General features: G+C 39.4%; 1 protein-coding gene across 1 annotated transcript in view; it reads right to left on the reverse strand.

Moving 5' to 3' along the window:
* SCN8A (sodium voltage-gated channel alpha subunit 8) overlaps window positions 1-20,971 on the reverse strand; it is a 205,563-nt gene that overhangs the window by 54,654 nt on the left and 129,938 nt on the right. The window contains exons 12-13 of the mRNA XM_071221042.1: window positions 12,624-13,019; window positions 821-953 (exon numbers count right to left, since the gene is read on the reverse strand). Of these exons, the coding sequence (XP_071077143.1) occupies window positions 821-953; window positions 12,624-13,019 (529 nt within the window). The remainder of the gene's footprint in view (window positions 1-820; window positions 954-12,623; window positions 13,020-20,971) is intronic.

The raw sequence follows: 20,971 nt of genomic DNA on the forward strand, positions 1-20,971 counted from the left end.
GAAGACTCATGCAGAATCAGTCAGAAACTAGAAGGAGAAAACTTCACCACTGCATCTGGCTCCAGAGAAAGCAAGAGGAGCCTGGCATGCAGACCACAACTGGACAGAAGGCTAGCACTTGCTGGGGACTGTGGGGAAATGGAAAATGCTCAGAGGTTCCTCCGCATGCCCAGCGGTGTCATGGAGGAGCCACCTAATCCCGAGTTCAGGCACTGACAACAGCATTACTGCAGATGCGCTGTGATTTAAGGGGGGCGGCTCTTTGGGTGGCACAGAGTGCCGGAGGGAGAGGGGTTTCAGCTTACCCAGCCACACATCAAATACATTTATGAATATGTGAGGGTGTTCAAAGAGAGGCAGAACTAGGTGCAATTAAAATGCACAGTACATTCGTCCTTATGGGAAAACCAAAAGCGTTGTAAGTAGCTAAAAAGGAAAAGAAGGTTGTTTTGGGGTAGAGGGCGTGAGGGGGATTCCATCATCCTATATCCTCACAGTTCTTCACTCCACACTCCTTTATGCCACATGCCACCCCATGGGCTCCTCATGATGACGATTACAAAGCTTCTTCAGCTCCTCTAGCTCACACTCATGTCATCCCTTCATATTAATTTCCTATCTGTGCACAATGCTGGCAGAAGCTTTGAATTTGGATTCTGTGTGTGCAGATTTGGAATGCCGGTTTCTATAATCAGTATACTATTCCTAAAGCTTAGAGACAATTTTTGCAAAACTCAGACCAAGGGACAGGGATTACATTTATCATGCACACTACATATTCGTATTTCAGCAGTTCAGACTGACACCACAGGGCACATACCTTCTACTAACGTATTTGTAACAACACTCAGTATACTGTTTATCCTGTCCTTCCGCCCATAGGAGGCCAGCTGGTCCATGGAAACTAAGAGAGATCCCGGACCTTTCTTCTTAATTTCCACTTCAGTTGTAGCCTGGATAAAAAAAAAAAAAAAGCAAATGGGGTGAGTAAAGTCTTAGAAACATTAAGGCTGAGCCTTACCAGATTGACAGCCCAAACTGTGAACAAGAATATATGCTCTTCTGTAAACATTTTACCTTGATCCTACAAGCCTACTGACCTCAAAAAGTAGCGTGCAACCAGCTGGCCATGGGTCATCCTTAGTTCTACAGATGACAAGACCGTGTCATTTCAGTTTGTACAAATCTACAGTGAACCCAAGGGTCTGGCTGGGACCCAAATACCTCATCTGCTTAATTCCAAACGTAAGAGCAGAAAGACCAGCTCACCTGGGGCAATGCCATCACAGGTAGACACTGAATTTTCCCGTCCTAGTCTCAGAGCTACAGCATTTGGCTAAGATTGGACCACATGATAAAATAAGTCAAATTCACCTCTATTTGAAAATTCATTAAGGACCAAGTCCCTGGTCACACTGAGTGTTATAAACACTGTTTCCTCCATGTGTAGGAGCACTGTCACGCTACCAAGCTGTTGCTTCCAGATGCCACACCTGGGCCTAACTGAATGTTAGCAATTTCTACCCCAAATCTCCTCCAAGCCACTGTAAAGAGTCTGGTAAGTTTTAGCTGTCTTAATTAAATACACTGCATCACATATGTTTATCTTGTCTTTTTAAAATTTTATGAGTTCAGCTGCAACATTCAAATTTCCAACCAAAGAAAAACAACAGAAAACACCACGAGATTGTTATACAACATATTTTCCACACACTCCACAGTGGGCAAAACTGGTATGTTAGATTACAGCAGAGGGTTCTTAATATCCCTTGCTTATGTTTTCTGTGCCAACCTGACTATTCTACAACAGATCAGGTTTAACGCAATGGCTCAAAACTTAGCTTTCCAGTAACCACATTGTCCACTTTAACTTGTTATCTGTGTAAAGTTGGCTGACCCTTCCATGGTGAAGGTAAGAGGCAGAGACAGTTCCCATCACTCGTGCTTGTATGAAGCTAGAGGAGTATCTGTCTGATCCGTCCCAGAATGATCCTACCAGTTTTAAAAAGAAAATAATTATCTCTGAAGAGCTATGTCTGAAAGCCTTTCTGTTCTTATGTATGTTTAGATTTTAAGAACCGTACAAAGAAAGCTCCTGGCAGATTATAATTTATCTCATCACAATGTTTCACCAACTTTCAGTGATTTAGCCACTTGTTTCACCTGTGGGCTGGTTTGTCTGGCAGTGCTACAGAAGAAATGGAAAGGAGAAAGAATTACTTCCTCAGGACTTCCTGACTGCATTCCTATCCAAACATCTGAATACACAAGGATGACTTATTAACCATTACCTCAGGTCATAGAAGGTATATTTCTTTGAGAAACCACTTTTGGTTATAATTCCCAGCCTGATATTCATGACATTTAATAAATCAGATAAACTGCTACATTTAAAAAATGACAATCATCTAAAAGTGAACACAGAAAGGCTCCATTCAATGGACACTCATATTTTTATATGTAAAATGAAAATAAACAATAACGGGTATGTGGAGATGATTTCTATAACATTAAAATTTGTTCCAGAATAAGATGTGTTATAGAATATATCTTAAGTTTCAAAACAGAAATAAATGAAAGAAGATACCAAAAAAATGAAAATTTCAAAGCCCATACTTAGGAAATTTTAGAAGGTAAGAAGAGAAATTAATTATGTTATCTTTTCATATAGGCAAGACATTTAGCATAGATCCAAATAACTGGTTCCATAAAAAAGATATCCAAAAAAGATGCCTGTATATCTGTAAATTAAACAACAGACTTCTAAAAATCCATGGGTCGAAGATGAAATCACAAAGGAAATTGGAAAATACTCTGGTGAGAATGAAAACACAATACATCAAGATTTATGGTATGCAGTGAAAGGAATGGTTAGAAAAAATCTTACAACTTAAAATGCTTATAGTAGAAAATAACAAAGATATAATCGATATAATCAATATAATGAATGCTCTAAATTTCAACCTTAAGAAAGTAAAAAAAGATCAAATTAAATCCTTGGGAAGCAGATGAAAAGAAATAATAAAAATAGAAGTAGGAATTAATGAATTAGTAAATGGACAAACAATACACAATCAAACCAGTCAAATGTTGTTTTTTAAAAAAAGGCTAATAAAATTGGTAATTCCCTTAGTAAGATTGATCAAGGAGAAACAAGAAAATACAAATTATAATTTTTCAGGAATAAAAAAGGGGACATTACCATAAGTCTCACAGACATTTTTAGGAGAAGAAGAATCTATTGTGAACAACTTTATGTCATTTCATCTTGGATGAAAGGGATAAACTTATTGGAGCATGACTTATCAAAACTGATAGAAGAAGAAACAAAATTAAAACAGGTCATAATAGAGAAATCATCCTAAAAAAGCCTTACTTCAAAGAGAACTCTAGGCCCAGGTGGCTTCACAAGTGAATGCTATCAAACATTTGCAGAAGAAATGAGACCAGCTTTACACAAATTCTTTCAGAAAACAGAGGATAAGGAAATACTTCTCAACTCGTTTTATAAAGTTAATCCTGATACTAAGCCTGACAAAGCCATTACAAGAAAATAAAATTAGAGGCCAATATCTGCCATGAACAGAGATGTGAAATTCTTAACAAACACGAACAAACACAATCCAACAGTGTGTACAAAGGATAATACAAAATGACCGACAGGGTTTACGCCAGGAAAGCAAGGATAGTTTAACATCGTAAAACAAGTCACTGTTATTCATCACATAAAGAGAACAAGGAGAAAAACCATATAATTATCTCACTGATGAAGAAAAAGAACATTTAACAAAATTCAACACTTCTACATAATAAAATTTCTCAAAATGTTGCAGCTTTGATCTGATAAAGAATATCTATGAAACCGACAGCCAGCATTAGACTTCTTGGTGAAACATTAAATCTTTTTCCACTAATACTGGAAACAAGAAAGGATGTCTGCTTTTATCACTTCTATTTAATTTTGTATCTGAAGTCCTAGCTAGTGCAATAAAGCAAGAAAATTTTTTAAAAAGTCATAAAGAATGAGGTTGCTGCTATTCACAGAAAATATTATTGTGCATGTAGAAAGCTCTATGGAATTTATATTTTTTAAAACCCCAAATCTAACAGAACCAATGTTAATTTATCAAGATCATGAGATACAAGTTTAATGTATAAAACTCAATTTTATTTCTATATTCTAGGAACAAATACTTGAAAATAAAAAGTATATTTTCACAATAGTATCAAAATGTACCTGAAAGTAATATAAAATAATATTGAATGTAAACTGTAATTGAAAAATAAAAATTTGAAAAATTTGAAAAAATGCCAAGGAATAAATCTGTGATGTGCAAAACCCCCACTACAACCTATATAACTTTCACCAGAAACTTGAGGAAACTTAAATAAATGAAGAAATATACCATGTTCATAGATTGGAAGGCTCAATATAACTGATGCTCCATCTTCCAAAATTGACCTATAAATTCAGTGCAAACAGTACCAAAATTCTAGGCTTTTTTGAAGAAATTGACAAGATGATTCTAAAATATATAAAGATATGCAAAAGATCCAGAATAGAAAACATCTTTTTAAAAAGGTCTAGAATAGCAAAATAATCTCTTAAAAGATTATTTAATAATATTTCAAAATATTTTTTATTTGGAGGGTTTACACTATCTCATTTCAAAACTTAAAAAGTTACAATATTTAAAACAAATGTAGTATTGGTATAGGCATAGACAAACAGATCAAGGGAATAGACTAGAATCCAGAAATAGACCTACATATGCACTACATCAATTGGTTTTGACCAAAGTGTCAAGTCACCTCAATGGAAAAAGAAAAGTCTTTTTAACAAATGGCGCTAAAAAACTGGATATCCACCCAGGTCCACTCCCATCTAGTTTCATACATAAAAGTTAATTTGAGCTGAATCAGACACCTGAATGTAAAACCCAGAACTACAAAGATTATAGAAGGAAGGTATCTTCATAATCTCACAGATCAGCAAAGATTTCTCAGACAGATGCAAAAAAAATCATGAAAGGGAGAAAAAACCTGATATATTGGACTTCATTGAAATTAAAAATTTATGTATCTGATAAAGAACTTATATCCACAGCATATAAAAAACTAACAGATCAATAATAAAAAGACGAACAATTCAGTTAAAATGGGCAAAAGATCTGAATAAACAATTAACAAAAGAAGATATGAGAAGCCAATAAGCACATGAAAAAATGTGCATTGTTAATCATCACGGAAATGCAAATTGAAAGCACAGTAAGATCACATTTTATACCCACTAAAATGCTGAAGTCAAAGACACCACCAAACATTGGTTTGGATACAGAGCAACTGGAACTCTAACACATCATTAGTGGGAGTATAAAAACATGGTGGAACTATTTTGGAGAGCTGTTTGGCAGTTTCTTATAAAGTTAAACACACATTTATCATGTGGTCCAGAAATTTCTCTGTGAGGTGAAAATTATCTCATATAAGTGAAAACATTTATCTACAAAGAGTTGTACAATAATGCTCTTGACAAGCTTATTCATGCTACTGAAAACTGGGAACCTGAATATCTAACAACAGGAAAATAAATTTAAAAATTGGGATATATTTATACACAGTGAAATACCACTGATCAATAACAAGTGAACTACTGACACATAAAACAACATGAATGTATCTCCAAAACAACTTGTTGAGTGAAAGAAGCCAAATAAAAAATACATATTATGAGAGTCCACAAGAATGAAAGAAAACTAATCAGTGGAGACACAAGTCAGAAGTGGTTACCTGGAAGTGGGAGGGGACTGACTAAAAAGGAGTATTAGGGTACTTTCGGGGAGAATCTTGTGGTAAAGTGGGCTTAGGGGACAATCCTCAACTGGTCAGAGAGTGATGTATCTGTATTTTGGAAATAAACAAAAAGATCAACTAAACAAGAAAAGCAAAGGCTATTTATTCTGAGTCTGACATAGTGAGGGAGTCAGTCAACATCACGCATGTTTTAGCAAACTGAAAAGAAGGCAAGAGAGTGGTAAAGCTTTATAGTGGGAGACAGAGAAGCTTCTGTTTCCCAGATGAGAGGCAACTGGCACAGGGCAGCTGTAGGCTGTAGGTTAACTAGAAGCTGGGAACCCTGTGTGCTTTGTCAGGAGTATACATTGGCTTTCTTTGGTTGGTCATATGTTGGAGGCAGGGACAAAAATCAGGGAAGTTGTCAGTTATTAATCAAGTCATAGCCATTTTGAGCCGATTGTTACAGAAGTTATTGTTTAGCTTGCTGGATTGTCATGAGATAGAAATTTGGCTTCTTGTAATTTTGACTTAAAACAGGCTGACTTTCTGGGTTTATTATAGATCAGGGAGTTGGTTTCTTGGGCAGGCTGTGGGTGAAAGTTCTGGTTTTATACTGTGATCAGGTCATTGTCCATTTGTATATTCAATCTCTCAGGATTCATCAATCAGATTGATTAATGAAGAGGTAGAGGGCAAACACATTCATCACCATTAATTGCTTAAGAGGACAAAAGCTAAAAGGGCTTAAAAGAACATTACATAAAAGTGCTAAGCAAGGGGAGTGGTGGTTAAGGGAACATCCAGAGAAAAATACATCTACACTAAGAAAATCTAGTCTGTTAAACTCAGGGTACACAGAACACCCAGGTGGGTGGGTGTGTCCTGGAGTTCCTTTCTTCCCAGGTGAGGTTTTCAAAGTCAGGACTGAAAGTCCAGGTACTTGACTATTGTTTCTTTTTATTCTTCCTTTCGATTTGAAAAAATTTGAGATAAAATGCACATAACATAAAATTCACCACTTTACCCATTTCGAAGTGTACAATTCAGTGGCTTTTAGTATATTTACAATGTTGTACAACCACCACTATAATCTAATTCCAGGGAAATACGGTCCCTGTTAGCAGTCAGTCCCAATCCCCCCCCATCAGCCCTTTGCAACCGATAATCTACTTTCTGTCTCTATGGATCTGCCTCTTTTGGACATTTCATATCAATGAGATTATATTATATGTGGCCTTTGTTCCTGGCTTCTTTCACTTAGCATAATGTTTTTTAAGATTCACCTGCGTTGTAGCCCCTATCATTCTTTCTATGGCTGAGTCATATCCCACTGTATAAATGTATCACATTTAATTTATCCATTCATCAGTTGGTGGGCATTTGGGTTGTTTCCACTTTTGGGCTATTATGAATAATAATTTTATAAATATTTGTCAACAAGTTTTTGTGTAAACACCTGTTTTCAATTTTCCTGGGTATATCTCTAAGAGTAGAATTGCTGGGTCATATGGTAACTCTATGTTTAATTTTTTTGGAGTCACTGCCAAACTGTTTTCCAAAGTGGCTGTGGCATTTCACATTCCCACCAGCACTGCTGGCTATTGTTTCTTGGGACAGACTACAGCCAGCTGAAGGGAAGCAAACCTGCAGCAGACCCTAGCCTAAATAAAGCAGCTTCACAGCCTCCTTCCACGGCGAATCTGCTCGGGATTCTGCTGTTGGCTCAGCTGCCTGATTCTCTCACCTAGGATGAGGCCCAACAGGAACAGAGGAGAGATCACACACTTTCCTATCCTCCCTTCCCTATCGTTCCAGGTTTTGTTTTGGTAAATAGAGGTGTATATATATTTTTTCTTCATTTTGTTTTATTTGTTGGGGAAAGAGGAGGAGAATGACTATCTTTTTAAAAGTCAGGAGACTCTGCCTTTTAAAAATTTAGCCTCTAAGGAACCTTGGCACAAAACTCTCAAGAGAGGAAGAAATCGACAAGTTTAACTTGTTCTTTGAAAGTTAAACCTAGTGTATACTTGTTCCATTTCTCTGAACCCAAATACAAGATTTATTAGAACATTTAGCCACTGATTTCCAACCTCCTAAATTGTAGCTGTCCTCAAAGAGATATTCTGCAACCACGGCTGATGGCGGATTCTGCCCATGTTTCTACAGATCTGCCAAAAAAGCTCAACTTGCTATTGATTGGAAACTGCTTTCACCAAGAAATGCATAATGGGAATCTATCATCCAGCCCAGTCACCTTTCTTGGAGCTAAAATTTAGAGCATTTTCGAAGTGACCTTGGAATCTAGCCATTTATTTCTGTTCAAGCCTTTTTCAAATTTTTGTACTGTTTTTCTTTAAAATAACTGTACAGTATTTTCTCCTTTTCAGACAAAGGGTCCTTAGGATCTCGGAAGAAGCCCCACCCTCTCCAAGGCAAGCAATTCAGCTGAAATCCCACTGCCTGCTTCCCAGGGCTAAAAAGCCCAAAAATTTACAGGAAAAGAAATAGAAACTGGATACCAAGAATGTGAATATCAAGAATGGGCCCAATAACATGTTTCACATTTTATATATGTTATTACATTTAATTTTCATAATGGCCCTATAACAATTTTATCTTTTTATTACAGATATGGAAGTGGGCTTAGAGCGGTTAATTTCCCAGGCTCGTGTGTGTAAGTAAAGTAAAGCCCTGGCCAGTGTGGCTCAGTTGGTTGCAGCATCGTCCCACGAACTGAAAGGTCACGGGTTCCAACCCCAGCGGGGCACATGCCTGAGTTGCAGGTTTGGTTCCCAGTTGGGGCACATGCAAGAGGCAACCAATCGATGTTTCTCTCACATTGATGTTTCTCTTCCTCTCCCTCCCTCCCTTCCCCTCTAAGCATGTCCTCAGGTGAGGGTAAAAGAAAAGACAAGAACAGAACTTGGGCTTTAGAGTTAGTACGGCATAATAGTTAATGGTTAATACTCTGCCATTAGATCACCTGGATTCAAATCCTAAGCCTACTGCTTACTGGGAAACCAACTATTTCCTAAGCCTTGCGTCCTCCACGGCAAACTGCAGCTAACTGTAATATCTGTCTCACAGGGTTGGGGCTGTGAGCATTAAATGAAATAATGCTTGTACATCTGTAAGCTAGTATGTCATACTTTCTGAATTATGTGTGATTTGGGGGTTGTCAGTAGCATTTGCCTTCTTAATGAGTGAAGAGCCATGATTCTCACCTACTTTTCCAGCTAAGATATGAAGACATGGGAAGTCTCTTCATCCTATGTTAATCCAAAAAGCAAAAGTAGAAATTCCCAAACTATCCAAAAAAAAAAAAATCACTACTCAATCACAGCTGAATAACTAATGAAGATGTGACACAATTTTTGAGGAGACTCTGAAGAGGTGAGGTCCAGATGTCTTTTTTTCATAGGGAATATTATATTTCTTAATTTCTTAAAACACAGATGTGGCATCGCCTAATCATTAAGACTGTGTGAGACCAGCCTATAAACCAGCAGTGGCCACTCCACCAACCCACAAAGCAGTGACTGGAAGAGTTCTAATGGTTCAGGTGAAGACAAGTTAATCCGCAGCTGCAGACACACCCAAGTTTTGACAGTAAGGATTGCTACATCCTAGCCCAAAGAGGCATTAGTGCCTCATCTGGCCTGGGCTGTATATAACATTATAACATATCGTGTCCTTCTAAGATAAACGACTGCTTTTCCCACTTCCCAAAAGGAGTTAATATTTAATCAGGAAGTTTTCTTTGGCAAGTTTTCTTGGATCGAGTTTCATCTCCACAAGTCACTAGGTCTCAGAGCTCAGTCTCTGAGTCTCATCTGTTAATAGGATAAAACACCTACTGAATAGGGTGGTTGTAAGAATTAAATGACATCGTGCACATAAAGTACTTGGCAGAGGGTATTAAGAACTCAATGTATGGTAGCTGTAATTATTATGCCCACTGTGGAAAACTGGAAAGAACAGAAAAGTGTGAGAAGAAAAAAAGTCAGCAATAATTTCCCCTCCCGAAGGGAAAAGTTACTAAAGTTACTATTAACGTTAGCCAGTCATCTTTTTCCTATATGCAGTTTGTCTTCACAGAGATCTGGTATACCATACAAACTATATGCATTCTGTTTTGGTTTTGGTTTTGTCAATTTGGCTTATTAATAGAACTTAGATATTTCCTCACACTATTAACAACTAGGAAGTTGTCTATGTCTTCTAACAAAATAGTTTTTCCTAATTATGAAGTCCTTGGGAATGACTCACTCCCCTGCCTACCCCATCTTCCTGCCGCTTTGGGATCTGACCTCCTGGCCTTGGGAATCCTGAAATCTGTCACCATCAACACTTGGGGCCACTGCAAAGACTCTCCTATATGCTTACAGGGTGTTGAGTGCGTAGGCTCAAAAAAAAAAAACAAAACCCAAAGGCAAATGATCTGCAGTTTACAATATAAGGCGGTGCAGAAAGCCTCACATTCCACAACCATCTGTTCAACTGCCTCTTAAATTTTTCTCCCACACAGTACAACAGAGGCTGCTAAAAAACCAAAAACAAACCCCCAAACCTGCTCATCTGATGTAAGCTGACGCTCAAGATCCTTCCTGAGCACCTTTTCTAATGCCTTCTCTTCAAAGGAAAAACAAGATGTATCACTGAGCTTAAATATGTTTAAAAACTGCCAGGATATTAACATTCAGTTTGGCTCTCAGCATTTGAATTGCCCCAACTGTCCTGTCCATTCTGACCCACCCCTCATTCTTCTTGATATCATTTCCCATTTTTTTCAGGGAATATAATTATCTATCTAATTGTGGAGCCCAAAATTGACCTGTAGACATAGAATTAGTGAAAATCAAATACAAATTAAATTTAAAGATAATCATCTATAACATTTATTTTGACCAATTATCTGGTTTGGGGGGCACTGTGTAGCCAGTTTATTATCTTTGTCCCTGTTGATCTTCCATAAACAGGTCTCCAGAAGAGCAGTGGCCATGTGACTATGCAGAGACAATATTCAAATGAACTGACAGAAGACTACGGTTTCTGAAAGGTCTGAGATTCTCGCTCTCTCAGCAATGAGCTGTGTGACCTCGAGGAGCACAAACTCTCTGAGTCTGCTTCCCCATCTAAAAAAGAGGAATAATAATCTACGTCCATTTTGTCAGCCTTATGGAATTTTTATTCAGAAAAAATTAAATTATACATGTAAAAGTAATTTGCAGCTTGTAAAGAGCTATACAAATATAAGGGGGGAAGTATTTTGCTTTTAAATAAAAAGGCAGGGGCCCTGGCTGGTGTGGCTCAGTGGATGGAATGCCGCCCTACAAACTGAAGGGTTCAGACCAAAGGGTTGTCAGTTCAATTCCCAGTCAGGGCACATGCCTGGGTTGCAGGCCAGGTCCCTAGTAGGGGGTGTGTGACAGGCAACCACACATTGATGTTTCTCTCCCTCACTTTCTCCCTCCCTTCCCTTCTCTCTAAAGATAAATAAATAAAATCTTTTTTAAAAAATGAAAAGGCAGGGAGAGAAAAGACGACCTCAAATACATCCTAATTGCCTTTTGAATTTTTATCTATACAGTCAACAACTGCCCTAAAATGTTAAAAGCAGGTAATTTTGAATAATTCCACCCGTGACTGTCCAGTTTTCCTCCACACATGCATCATGCTAATTAAAGGACTGGCTATCTTCATGCTGTGTTAGAGGAACCTGAAGTGTTAGAACAGAACAGACTGACATGCTATCTCAAGGAACTTACACCAGCTAAGGAGGAAGTGAGGAAAGTTAAGGAATTAGAGGTAGGAAGGATTAGGATCACTGAGATTACAAGAATTTAAAACCAGGAAAAAGGTATGAACAGCTTAGAATTTAAAGCAACGGGTTAGGAGATGGTTTTCCTAAAGAGGGAGGCCATTCTCCAAACCCCTAGACAAGAGATTTTTGTACAGCTATTATATTCAACTCCTCTAGAGCTTGACATTTGATTACATTTAAAATTCATCTTTTGCTTCCCTTTTCCTTCCTCCCCCATACACCATGTGTTCCCGCCCCAACCTCCTATTTCTCCCTCCTTTGATTTATTTCCATTTCAATCCCTTTGACATCTAGGTCCAGTTATGCAGTGTTTTCCTTAACCTCTCCTGGCCTGGCTCTCCCTGGTGTCCGCCTCCCACCCCCAGCATCATGCATGCACATTCCTTTCTGGAAAAAATCACATCTCATTCTTGCAGAGGAGCCTTGGAAAATTATTCAAAAACTGTATTACTTTCTAAAATAGAAAGATAAGAGCTTTAAATTCCAAGCTGTTTCCCTAGGAGAGAGGACATGGCTGGGAGAAGCGATGGGAGTTCCAAACCGGCTCAGACTTGGTCACTGTGGTGACACGATGCTTCTCATTCCGTGTGGGCAGGATCCGCTGGCCAGAGGCATTCAGTCAATGCAGGTGGGAGAGGCGGGGCGGGAAACAGGCAGGCAGAGACTTCCAAAATGGAAAGAGGAAGAGGTGAAATAAAAGGAGTTACTGAAGGAAGGGGAATAGTCAAAACCAAAGAAAGATGGGGAAAACGGAGCAAGGAATAAAGTAAAAGAGAAAAAGGAGAGCAAAGGGAGAGGGGCAAGGACTGAAGACAGAAATGGAGACAAACCAGGAGGGAGAAACCGAACGGCTGGGAGCAGGGGTTAGAAAGAAGAAGGGGGCCGGGTGGGGGGCAGGGGAAGCAGAGCACAGGAGAGAACGTGTGGAAGGAGAAGAACAAGGAGAGGAAGGGAGCGGGGAGACTGCCATGCCTAGCCTTAGTCTATATGTTTACTTCCTTACACTGTCACTGGTAGCTGCCTTATCTATTTTCACCTCTGGCAAGAGACGCCCGCCGATGTGGGTGCCGGGGCCGCCGATGAGGGACACCACGCCGTTGCAGTCCACTGTGCTGTTGCGCTTCACACTGCGCCGCAGGCTGGGGAAGATGCGCGAGGAGCGGCTGCCCTGGCTGTAGCCGCTGTAGCCGCTGTAGCTGCTGCGGCGCTCGCGGGCCCGGATCGGGATGAACAGCGAGTCGCGGCGGCCCTCGCTCTCCTCCACTGTGCTGTGCTCGTCGTCCGCAAACTCATTCTCCGAGCCCGGGTCCCGGAACCGCCCCGGCCCCCTGAAGCTGAAGATGCTGCTCTTGCTGTTGTGGCGGGACAGGAATGGGGAGCCTGGAATGCTGAGTAGTGACTGTAGAAAAAGAGAGAGAAATTGACAGGTTAGGAGACGGGAAGCTGACCCCTTAGAGCCTGAGCAGAGGCTGCAAACTTCCCCAGCCTGGCCCCATCCTTCCATTTGTTGTCAGAGCGCAAGCGTTTCCAGAAAGCACTGGGGATGCTGAATTGCACTCACTTCTCCTATGCCTGCTTTTGACCAGTTAACCATTCAAAAGTTTTACTCATTGTTCACTCAAGCACTGAAACGACACTTTTGTCTCATGCTTTATACAGCCAAAACACTGGGAAACACATCTGTGTGTCTACGCTACAAGCTCACAAGCAGTGTGCCTTTAATTTACTCTATGCCACACTTGGCAAAAAAGGAAAGAATTTAAAAGTGGGTCTCACTTGCCAATTGTTCAACATAAAAATTTTTCACCAAAAGTTTAAATATTTGTAAATTATATAATTCTCAGCACCAATGTATTTAAATAAATCTCTTCTTTACCCCTTAGAAATTTTTGCTTATTTCTTTCTCCTTCAACTCATACTGCCAGTACACATTCCCTAGATAATTTTATACTAATGTATATTTTATACTTCAGTGTATTTTATTGATTACCTCTCAATACTTTTCTGCAAAAAAACCCATAAACTGTACTTTCAAAAATTTAAATTTTCCTGGGATGAGTTTCTAAGAAGTTAAAAAAAAAAACTCTGCCGAACTGAGTTTTTATTACTCTTATTAACACAATTGATCAAGATATACGAATATAGCCCTGGCTGGTGTGGCTCACTGGATTGAGCGCCCGCCTGAGAATCAAAACGTTTCGGGTTGGATTCCCAGTCTAGGGCACACGCCTGGGTTGCAGGCCAGGTCCCCAGTAGGGAGTGCATGAGGGGCAACCACACACTGATGTTTCTCTCCGTTTCTTTCTCCCTCCACTCCTCTCTCTGAAAGTAAATAAATAAAATCTTAAAACAAAGATATACAAATATATTATATGTTTAATAAGTAGTTACTAAGCTTAAAAACATTAAAATGTATCTCTTAATGAGATGGATGAGATTTTTCTTTTTCAATTGGTGTTTAAATATTTGTAGATAGTATTACTTATTATTAGAATGAGACATGGCTCAACATCAATTCCCCTACTCCCTTTTAAATATTTGATTTTTAAGCACTGAGAAACCTCATTAATGTAAACAGTGTCTTGAAACAGAAGAATTTTGTTACAATAATGTCACTCAATTCTTTGTACTTCTGCCAAATTATATGCCAAAATCACTTAGTAAGTTATCAGCATTAGGTCCTCTTTTCAATTTTGTTGAAAGCAAAGAACTGAAAATCACCCAACTTGTCAAAAGATTTATTACTTAGATATCAGAATTATCCCATGTCTTGATTTCTATGGATATCAAAAAGGCTTTATTTATTATTTACTAATATTATATGGGTTACTCTTATAGAGGTTACTCTTTTACTTAAAAGTCACTTTATTTAACCCAACAGAAAAGGTTGGAATAATCAAAATATTGATAATTTCTATACATCTGTGCTAATTTTTAAAAATAAAGTGATTTTATCTTATCACAAGTTTTAAAGATATTTCCATCAAAACCTCAAAGCCACAGATTTGGCTCATTTAATTTATGAAAATGTCTAATGACCTCACTACAAAAGCAACTGGCCAAATCAGACTCACGTTTTCAAAGGAAAAAGTATGACCTCAGGTAGGGCAAGGGAGAGAGAGTAATGGCAGGAAAATAGGGACAACTATAATTGAACAACAATAAAAAAAATAAATAAATAGGCCTGGCTGGTGTGGCTCAGTGGACTGAGCGCTGGCCTACAAACCAAAGGGTTGACGGTTCAATTCCCAGTCAGGGCACATGCCTGGGTTTTGGGCCAAGTCCCCAGCGTGTGGGGCATGCAAGAGGCAACCACACACTGGTGTTCTTCTCCCTCTCTTTCTCCCTCTCTTCCCCTCTGTCTAAAAATAAATAAATAAAATCTTTAAATAAATAAATAAACTAATAAACACATAAATAAAATGTGAAATTAGAAAAAAAATGACCTCATTTAAAATTTTTATACATGTATTAATATGTATCCCAGTGATAACCATCTAGCTCCTGAACTTAAAGCATCTCAATATCCTTGACTATAACTTCATTTCACATTTAACAGAAGAGTGTAAGAGGTAAAGTCAGAAAGTCTTACAATGGATTTATGTTACCTGTATTAAAGGAAACTTTGTAGACATTAATATTTCCAATTGTCCTTCTCTTTGGTACCCCAAAGATTTTTATGGTAATGCACTACATAAGCATTGGGATGACAGAGAGGTGCTTGACTTCCTTCGGTAAAGTGGGAGGAGCTGATCATGAAAAGGAAAGTGGAAAAGAACTGGTGTGATTTGGGGCCCCAGTGCTGACTTTGGGAATAGGAATAAATAAGTGAAAAATCTAGGAATCAGGTTTCTTAAAGCTAATTGTGCTTGGAAAGCCTTCCAGTGTCCCAAGGAGACGCACCCCACCTTAAGGACTACTGCTTTAAGAGAAAGAAACTTGACAAACAACTACGTGGGACAATCCTCCTTGCTACCCTGAGATCTTTGGTTTTGCCCAATTATGACTTTGAAGAAATGTTCAAAATAATTTTTAACTATATGAGATTTATGCCTTAGACTTTAGGCCTTCACCTTCTTGTAAATGATTCCACTTTGAAAGTTCTTTGTGGGCTGGGACTCTGCCAATACAGTGCATGTAAGTGTTAAATAAACCTTTTAAAATAATACTTTTGATCTATGTGTCTGTTCTTATGCCATACCAGACTGTTTTGATTACCGTGGCCTTGTAATATAGTTTGATGTCAGGTACGGTGATCCGTCTACTTTGTTCTTCTTTCTTAAAATTGTTGCAGCTATTCGGGGTCACTTATGGTTCCACGTAAATTTTTGAAATGTTTGTTCTATCTCTGTGAAATAAGTCATTAGTATTTTAATAGGGATTGAGTTGAATCTATACATTGCTTTGGGTAGTATGGACATTTTGATAATGTTAATTCTTCCAACCCACGAACATGGTATATTCTTCCATATATTTGTGTCTTCCTTCATTTTTTTCTTCAGTGTTGTATAATTTTCTGAGTACAGCTACATGCAAAAAAATGAAAACTTGACCACCAACTTACACCATACATAAAAATAAACTCAAGATGGATTAAAGACTTAAATATAAGTCGTGATACCATAATAGTCCTAGAGGAGAACATAGGCAGGAAAATCTCAGATATTCTACACAGCAATATTTTCACTGGTATGTCCCCGAGCACAAGGAACATAAGGGAAAGAATAAACAAATGGGACTTCATCAAATTAAAAAGCTTCTGCATGACTAAAGAAAACAGCAGCAAAATGAAAAGAGAACCAAACGTATGGGAAAATATATTTGCCAATGATATCTCAGACAAGGGTTTGATCTCCAAAATATTTAAAGAACTCACACAACTCCACTCCAGGAAAACAAACAACCCAATTAACAAATGGGCAAAGGACCTGAACAGACACTTCTCCAAGGAAGACATACAGAGGGCCCAGAGACATATGAAAGGATGCTCAGCATCACTAGCCATCAGAGAGATGCAAATGAAAACCACAATGAGGTACCACTTCACACTGGTCAGAATGGCCATTGCAATCAAATCAACAAACAAGTGTTGGAAAGGATGTGGAGAAAAGGGAACCTCAGTGCACTATTGGTGGGAAGGCAGACTGGTGCAGCCACTATGGAAAACAGTATGGAATTTCCTCAAAAAAACTAAAAATGGAACTGCCTTTTGACCCAGCAATTCCACTGCTAGGATTATACCCCAAGAATCCTGAAACACTAATTCAAAAGAACCTATGAACCTCAATGTTTATAGCAGCACAGTTGACAATAGCCAAGTGCTGGAAGCAACCTAGCTGCCCATCAGTAAATGAGTGGATCAAAAAACTGTAGTACATTTACACAACCGAATTCTACACAGCAGAAAGAAAGAAGGAGCTCCTACCCTTAGCCACAGCATGGATGGAACTGGAGAGCATTAAGCTACTTGAAATAAGCCAGGCAGTGAAAGACAGATACCATATGATCTCACCTATAAGTGGAACCTACTCAACAATAACAAACAAGCAAGTAAAACATAACCAGAGACATTGAAATAAAGAACAAACTGACAGTAACCAGGGGGGAGGGGACAGTGGGGAGGGGGGAGGGAGATCACAGGGCAAAAGAAGGGAAAGGGTTGTCAAGGAACATGTATAAAGGACCCATGCACAAAGCTAAAGGGGGAAAGTGGTGACAGGAAAATGGAGACAAGTACTTGAAAAACAATAAAATAAATAAATAAATATAAAATAATACTTTTGATGATAGTCCTAGAAGGGCTATAGGGCTCCTCTGTAATATTTCTGCCCACTATCTTTTTGTTACCTATAACTCCATTTCTAGTTCTAGACTCAAAATGCTTCCAGTTCCAATCTCTTTCTATAATGAAGCCCCTGTGGCCCAATGGGTACGTTCTCTTTGGATATTTCTAGTTCCATCATACTCTCCTCTCATTTGTATTTCCCTTGTTATGCAGTCTTTTCCTGCCTCGGCTCAAAGTAACTCACAAATCCCTGAGATGATAAATGAATTTGATCACTAGGGGCCACATCAAGAAAACTAAACCATAGATTATTTGATAATAAACGTCATTGTTAAATACACACCACATGCAACATTTCAGAATTCTCCTAGTCACTCAGATTTGTTTTGCTCCTCTGCCCCGACCCTGAACCAGAGAGGGAAAGCTGCATTGGTCAGATTCCAGAATGTCCATTCACAGGGTCTCGTTCCTGAGTGGATAGTGTCACTGTGTGTTAAAAGGGCACACACACGGCCAGTTCTTACACTTCCTTCCTCTGTGTTGTTGGATTAGTAAAGGGATCAAGGCCTCCTCCAGCTTACTGCTTACTATTCCTCTTCTCGCATTTATTTTATTTTTTTAAAAATTATTGTTATTATTATTTAAACATTTTTTATTTTAGAGAGAGGGGAAGGGAGAGGGAAGGAAAGGAAAGGAAAGATGGATGTGAGAGAGAAACGTCAATTGGCTGTCTTTCATACACACCACAACTGGGGACAGAACCTGCAACCCAGGCAAATGCCCTGACAGGGAGTTGAACCAGCGCCCTTTCACTTTGTGGGACAATGCCCAACCAACCGAGCCACACCAGCTGGGACCCTCTTCTCACATTCACGTTTGGACTCCCTCGGTGATTCACCCCTGGGAACCAACTCTCCAAGTCTGATTCACAGACGAGTGCTGAGTGAAAGACCTGCTACTGGTTTGCAACGAGACGAGAAGAAAGGTGGACAGAAGTATTTAGAAACTCTTACAAGGAGATGGTCACAACATCCAAGAGTGATAATTTTTCTAGAAATTCATTGCTATTTTATTTTACAATAGTATCAGTTCATGAAAACTTGGGGAGAATAGAAACTGGTCCTTCACCACAGATAGTTTGAGAAACACTTTTCTAAACAATGTGGCTGGCCAGGATGTAAGTGTCTTAAAATGGACCTGTGATTTTCTTTTAATCAGGTAAGGTAAGGTGACAGGTACAGAGACAACTGCCTTTGAAAGAAGAGTTTATTACTCAGAGTTCCTGAGAGAAGGGGGCATACAGGGCCTCATGGGGAGGTTCTCGGACTGGTTCGGAGGCAGAAGGGGCAAAGGGGAAAGCGTGGCACAGAGTCCTGACTGCGGTTTACTCCAGAAGGAATGGGTGAGGCAGAGGTGGCACCTTTGAGCAAGTTTAGGATTGGATAGTTTAAGTAATTCCCGGTGGGCTCTGGGCCATCCGAGTGGTCCCAGTTGTCCTGTAGCTGGCCCTGGAGTGATTTAGGGCAGGGGAAATAATGACTTTGTGTGGGAGAGTTAGATAAAAGGAAAAGGTTGGGGAATAAGGCTTTTGAATGGGTTGGTTTACATAGGAAAGGCACACTTCCAGCCCGTTAACTCGAGTCCCTTCCCTGCCAGCAAGGCTCCGAAAATGCCAAAGCATCCTAAAATACAGGGAATACAAACATGATTGAGATAGTAAGATCCCAAGATTGGGTTTGGGGAGATGGGAAGTATCCTTGAGTTTCTACCCACATGTTTAGTTCAGTCTAACAGAACATTGAGAGGTTCAAAGCACAAAATTACAAGTTAATAAATTGCGCCTTGGGCATATTTGGTGTATTTGCCTTGATGGCCTCACTGGAGAGAAATATGGCCAGGACAAGATGGGACTCGGACACTCCTGGGCTCCTTAACCAAATCCCGTGATCACCTTTAACATCACCACTCCAAGTCCTAAGAAAGGCAGTCAAGATCCTTCCTGCTTTGACCCTAACTTCCTCTCTCCACCTCCTCTCTCACTCCTCCCCCTCATATACCCGACCACCCAGGCACACCGCCTTCAGGTCTTGTTTTCCCCATTTCCGGCGCATGCCTCATTTTCAGCTGTGGAATCCTCTCTGTTCTCCAGTGTCCAGCAGCTTCTTCCTCTACAAACTTTCTTCATCTCTCCACACCACTGAGCCCCTCTTTCCGATTACTATGCTCTACTTTTTACTATAGTTCTTTAAATACATGCTTTATCTCTCCTTTTTAAGCAACTACAAGTTCCTTAAGGGCACACTGTCTGACTCATCTTTATTTCTCCTGGAGTTCTTTGTACGTTGTAGGTGCAGCGTTTAATTTAATTAACATGTATTTAGATTATATACTGTAAATTAGCCACCCACTTCAGCACTATTCCATACCTGCATTGGGTTACTACCTCAGTTCTGACAGCAACTTTCCCTGGACTGAATGTTGAGTGCTAACACACCCCAATACATTAGGTCTCCATACTAGGAAAGAAGTATGATTTATTTGACAAATGATTATTAAATACCTATTGTGTGCTAAGTGATATGGATACAGTGATGAACAAGATATATGATAGGGTCCCTAACCTCTTGAAACTTGTAGCCTCGTAGGAAATACTACATACTATATGAGAACTAATACACTAGACTACGAGGGGGGACCCCCGCAAAACAGAATTATCTTCAGAGGGTGGGGCCCTTTGTAGTACAGGCTTCTCCCACTAAGTGAGTGTTCTAGGAACCCATCTGGATCAGTATACCAGCTGGCATTGTTGTGAGAGGCTGCATTCAGCTTCAGTGAATTTTTTTTTGAAGATTCTTTCTACACATTTGCCCATTTCAAGCGCACCTGGGTGATTTACAAGCGCACCTGCCCACACTGAGCAGAGTGTTCAGCAGTTTTTGACCAAAAAACGGTATAACCCCCGTGCCTCACTCTTCCTATTCACCAGATCTTGCTCTGAGCGACATTTTTTGTTTCTCCAATTAAAAAAATCCTCAAAAGGAAATGTTTTGCTGATGTGGAAGAGGTGAAACAAGAAACAGCAGAAGCACCAAAAGGCATGAAAATCGAATTCAAAAATTATTCTGAGCAGTGGAAAGTCTCAGCAGGTGCATTGCATCAAATGGAGAATACTTTGAAGATAACTGAAGTATAAACATGTAAGAATAAATATGAAATTTTTTATAAATAACTTCTGATTTTTGGGGGTCCCCCCTTGTATTCTTAACTGATAGGAAAGTGATAAGGAAGATAATGATCAAGTCAGTAACTTGGGACCACTTAGAAATCAGGATCCTGAGACAACACACACTAAAAGGAAATGCTTTATCTATTATTCTTTAATTCCTTATTCCACTATTGGCAACAGAGTTGACTGCAATAATTGCAGAAGGAAAAACGATGACTTGCTCCGTTGCTCCTTGTACCCTGTATACAATATCTAGTCCATTCCCCGAGGCGATAGGCGATACATCCTTAGGTAACCACCCCAGCTCCTCCCCAATCTCAACTTCCCTGGACTGGAGGGG

Source organism: Desmodus rotundus, chromosome 3 (genome assembly GCF_022682495.2).
Source record: "Desmodus rotundus isolate HL8 chromosome 3, HLdesRot8A.1, whole genome shotgun sequence".
NCBI lineage: Eukaryota > Metazoa > Chordata > Mammalia > Chiroptera > Phyllostomidae > Desmodus > Desmodus rotundus.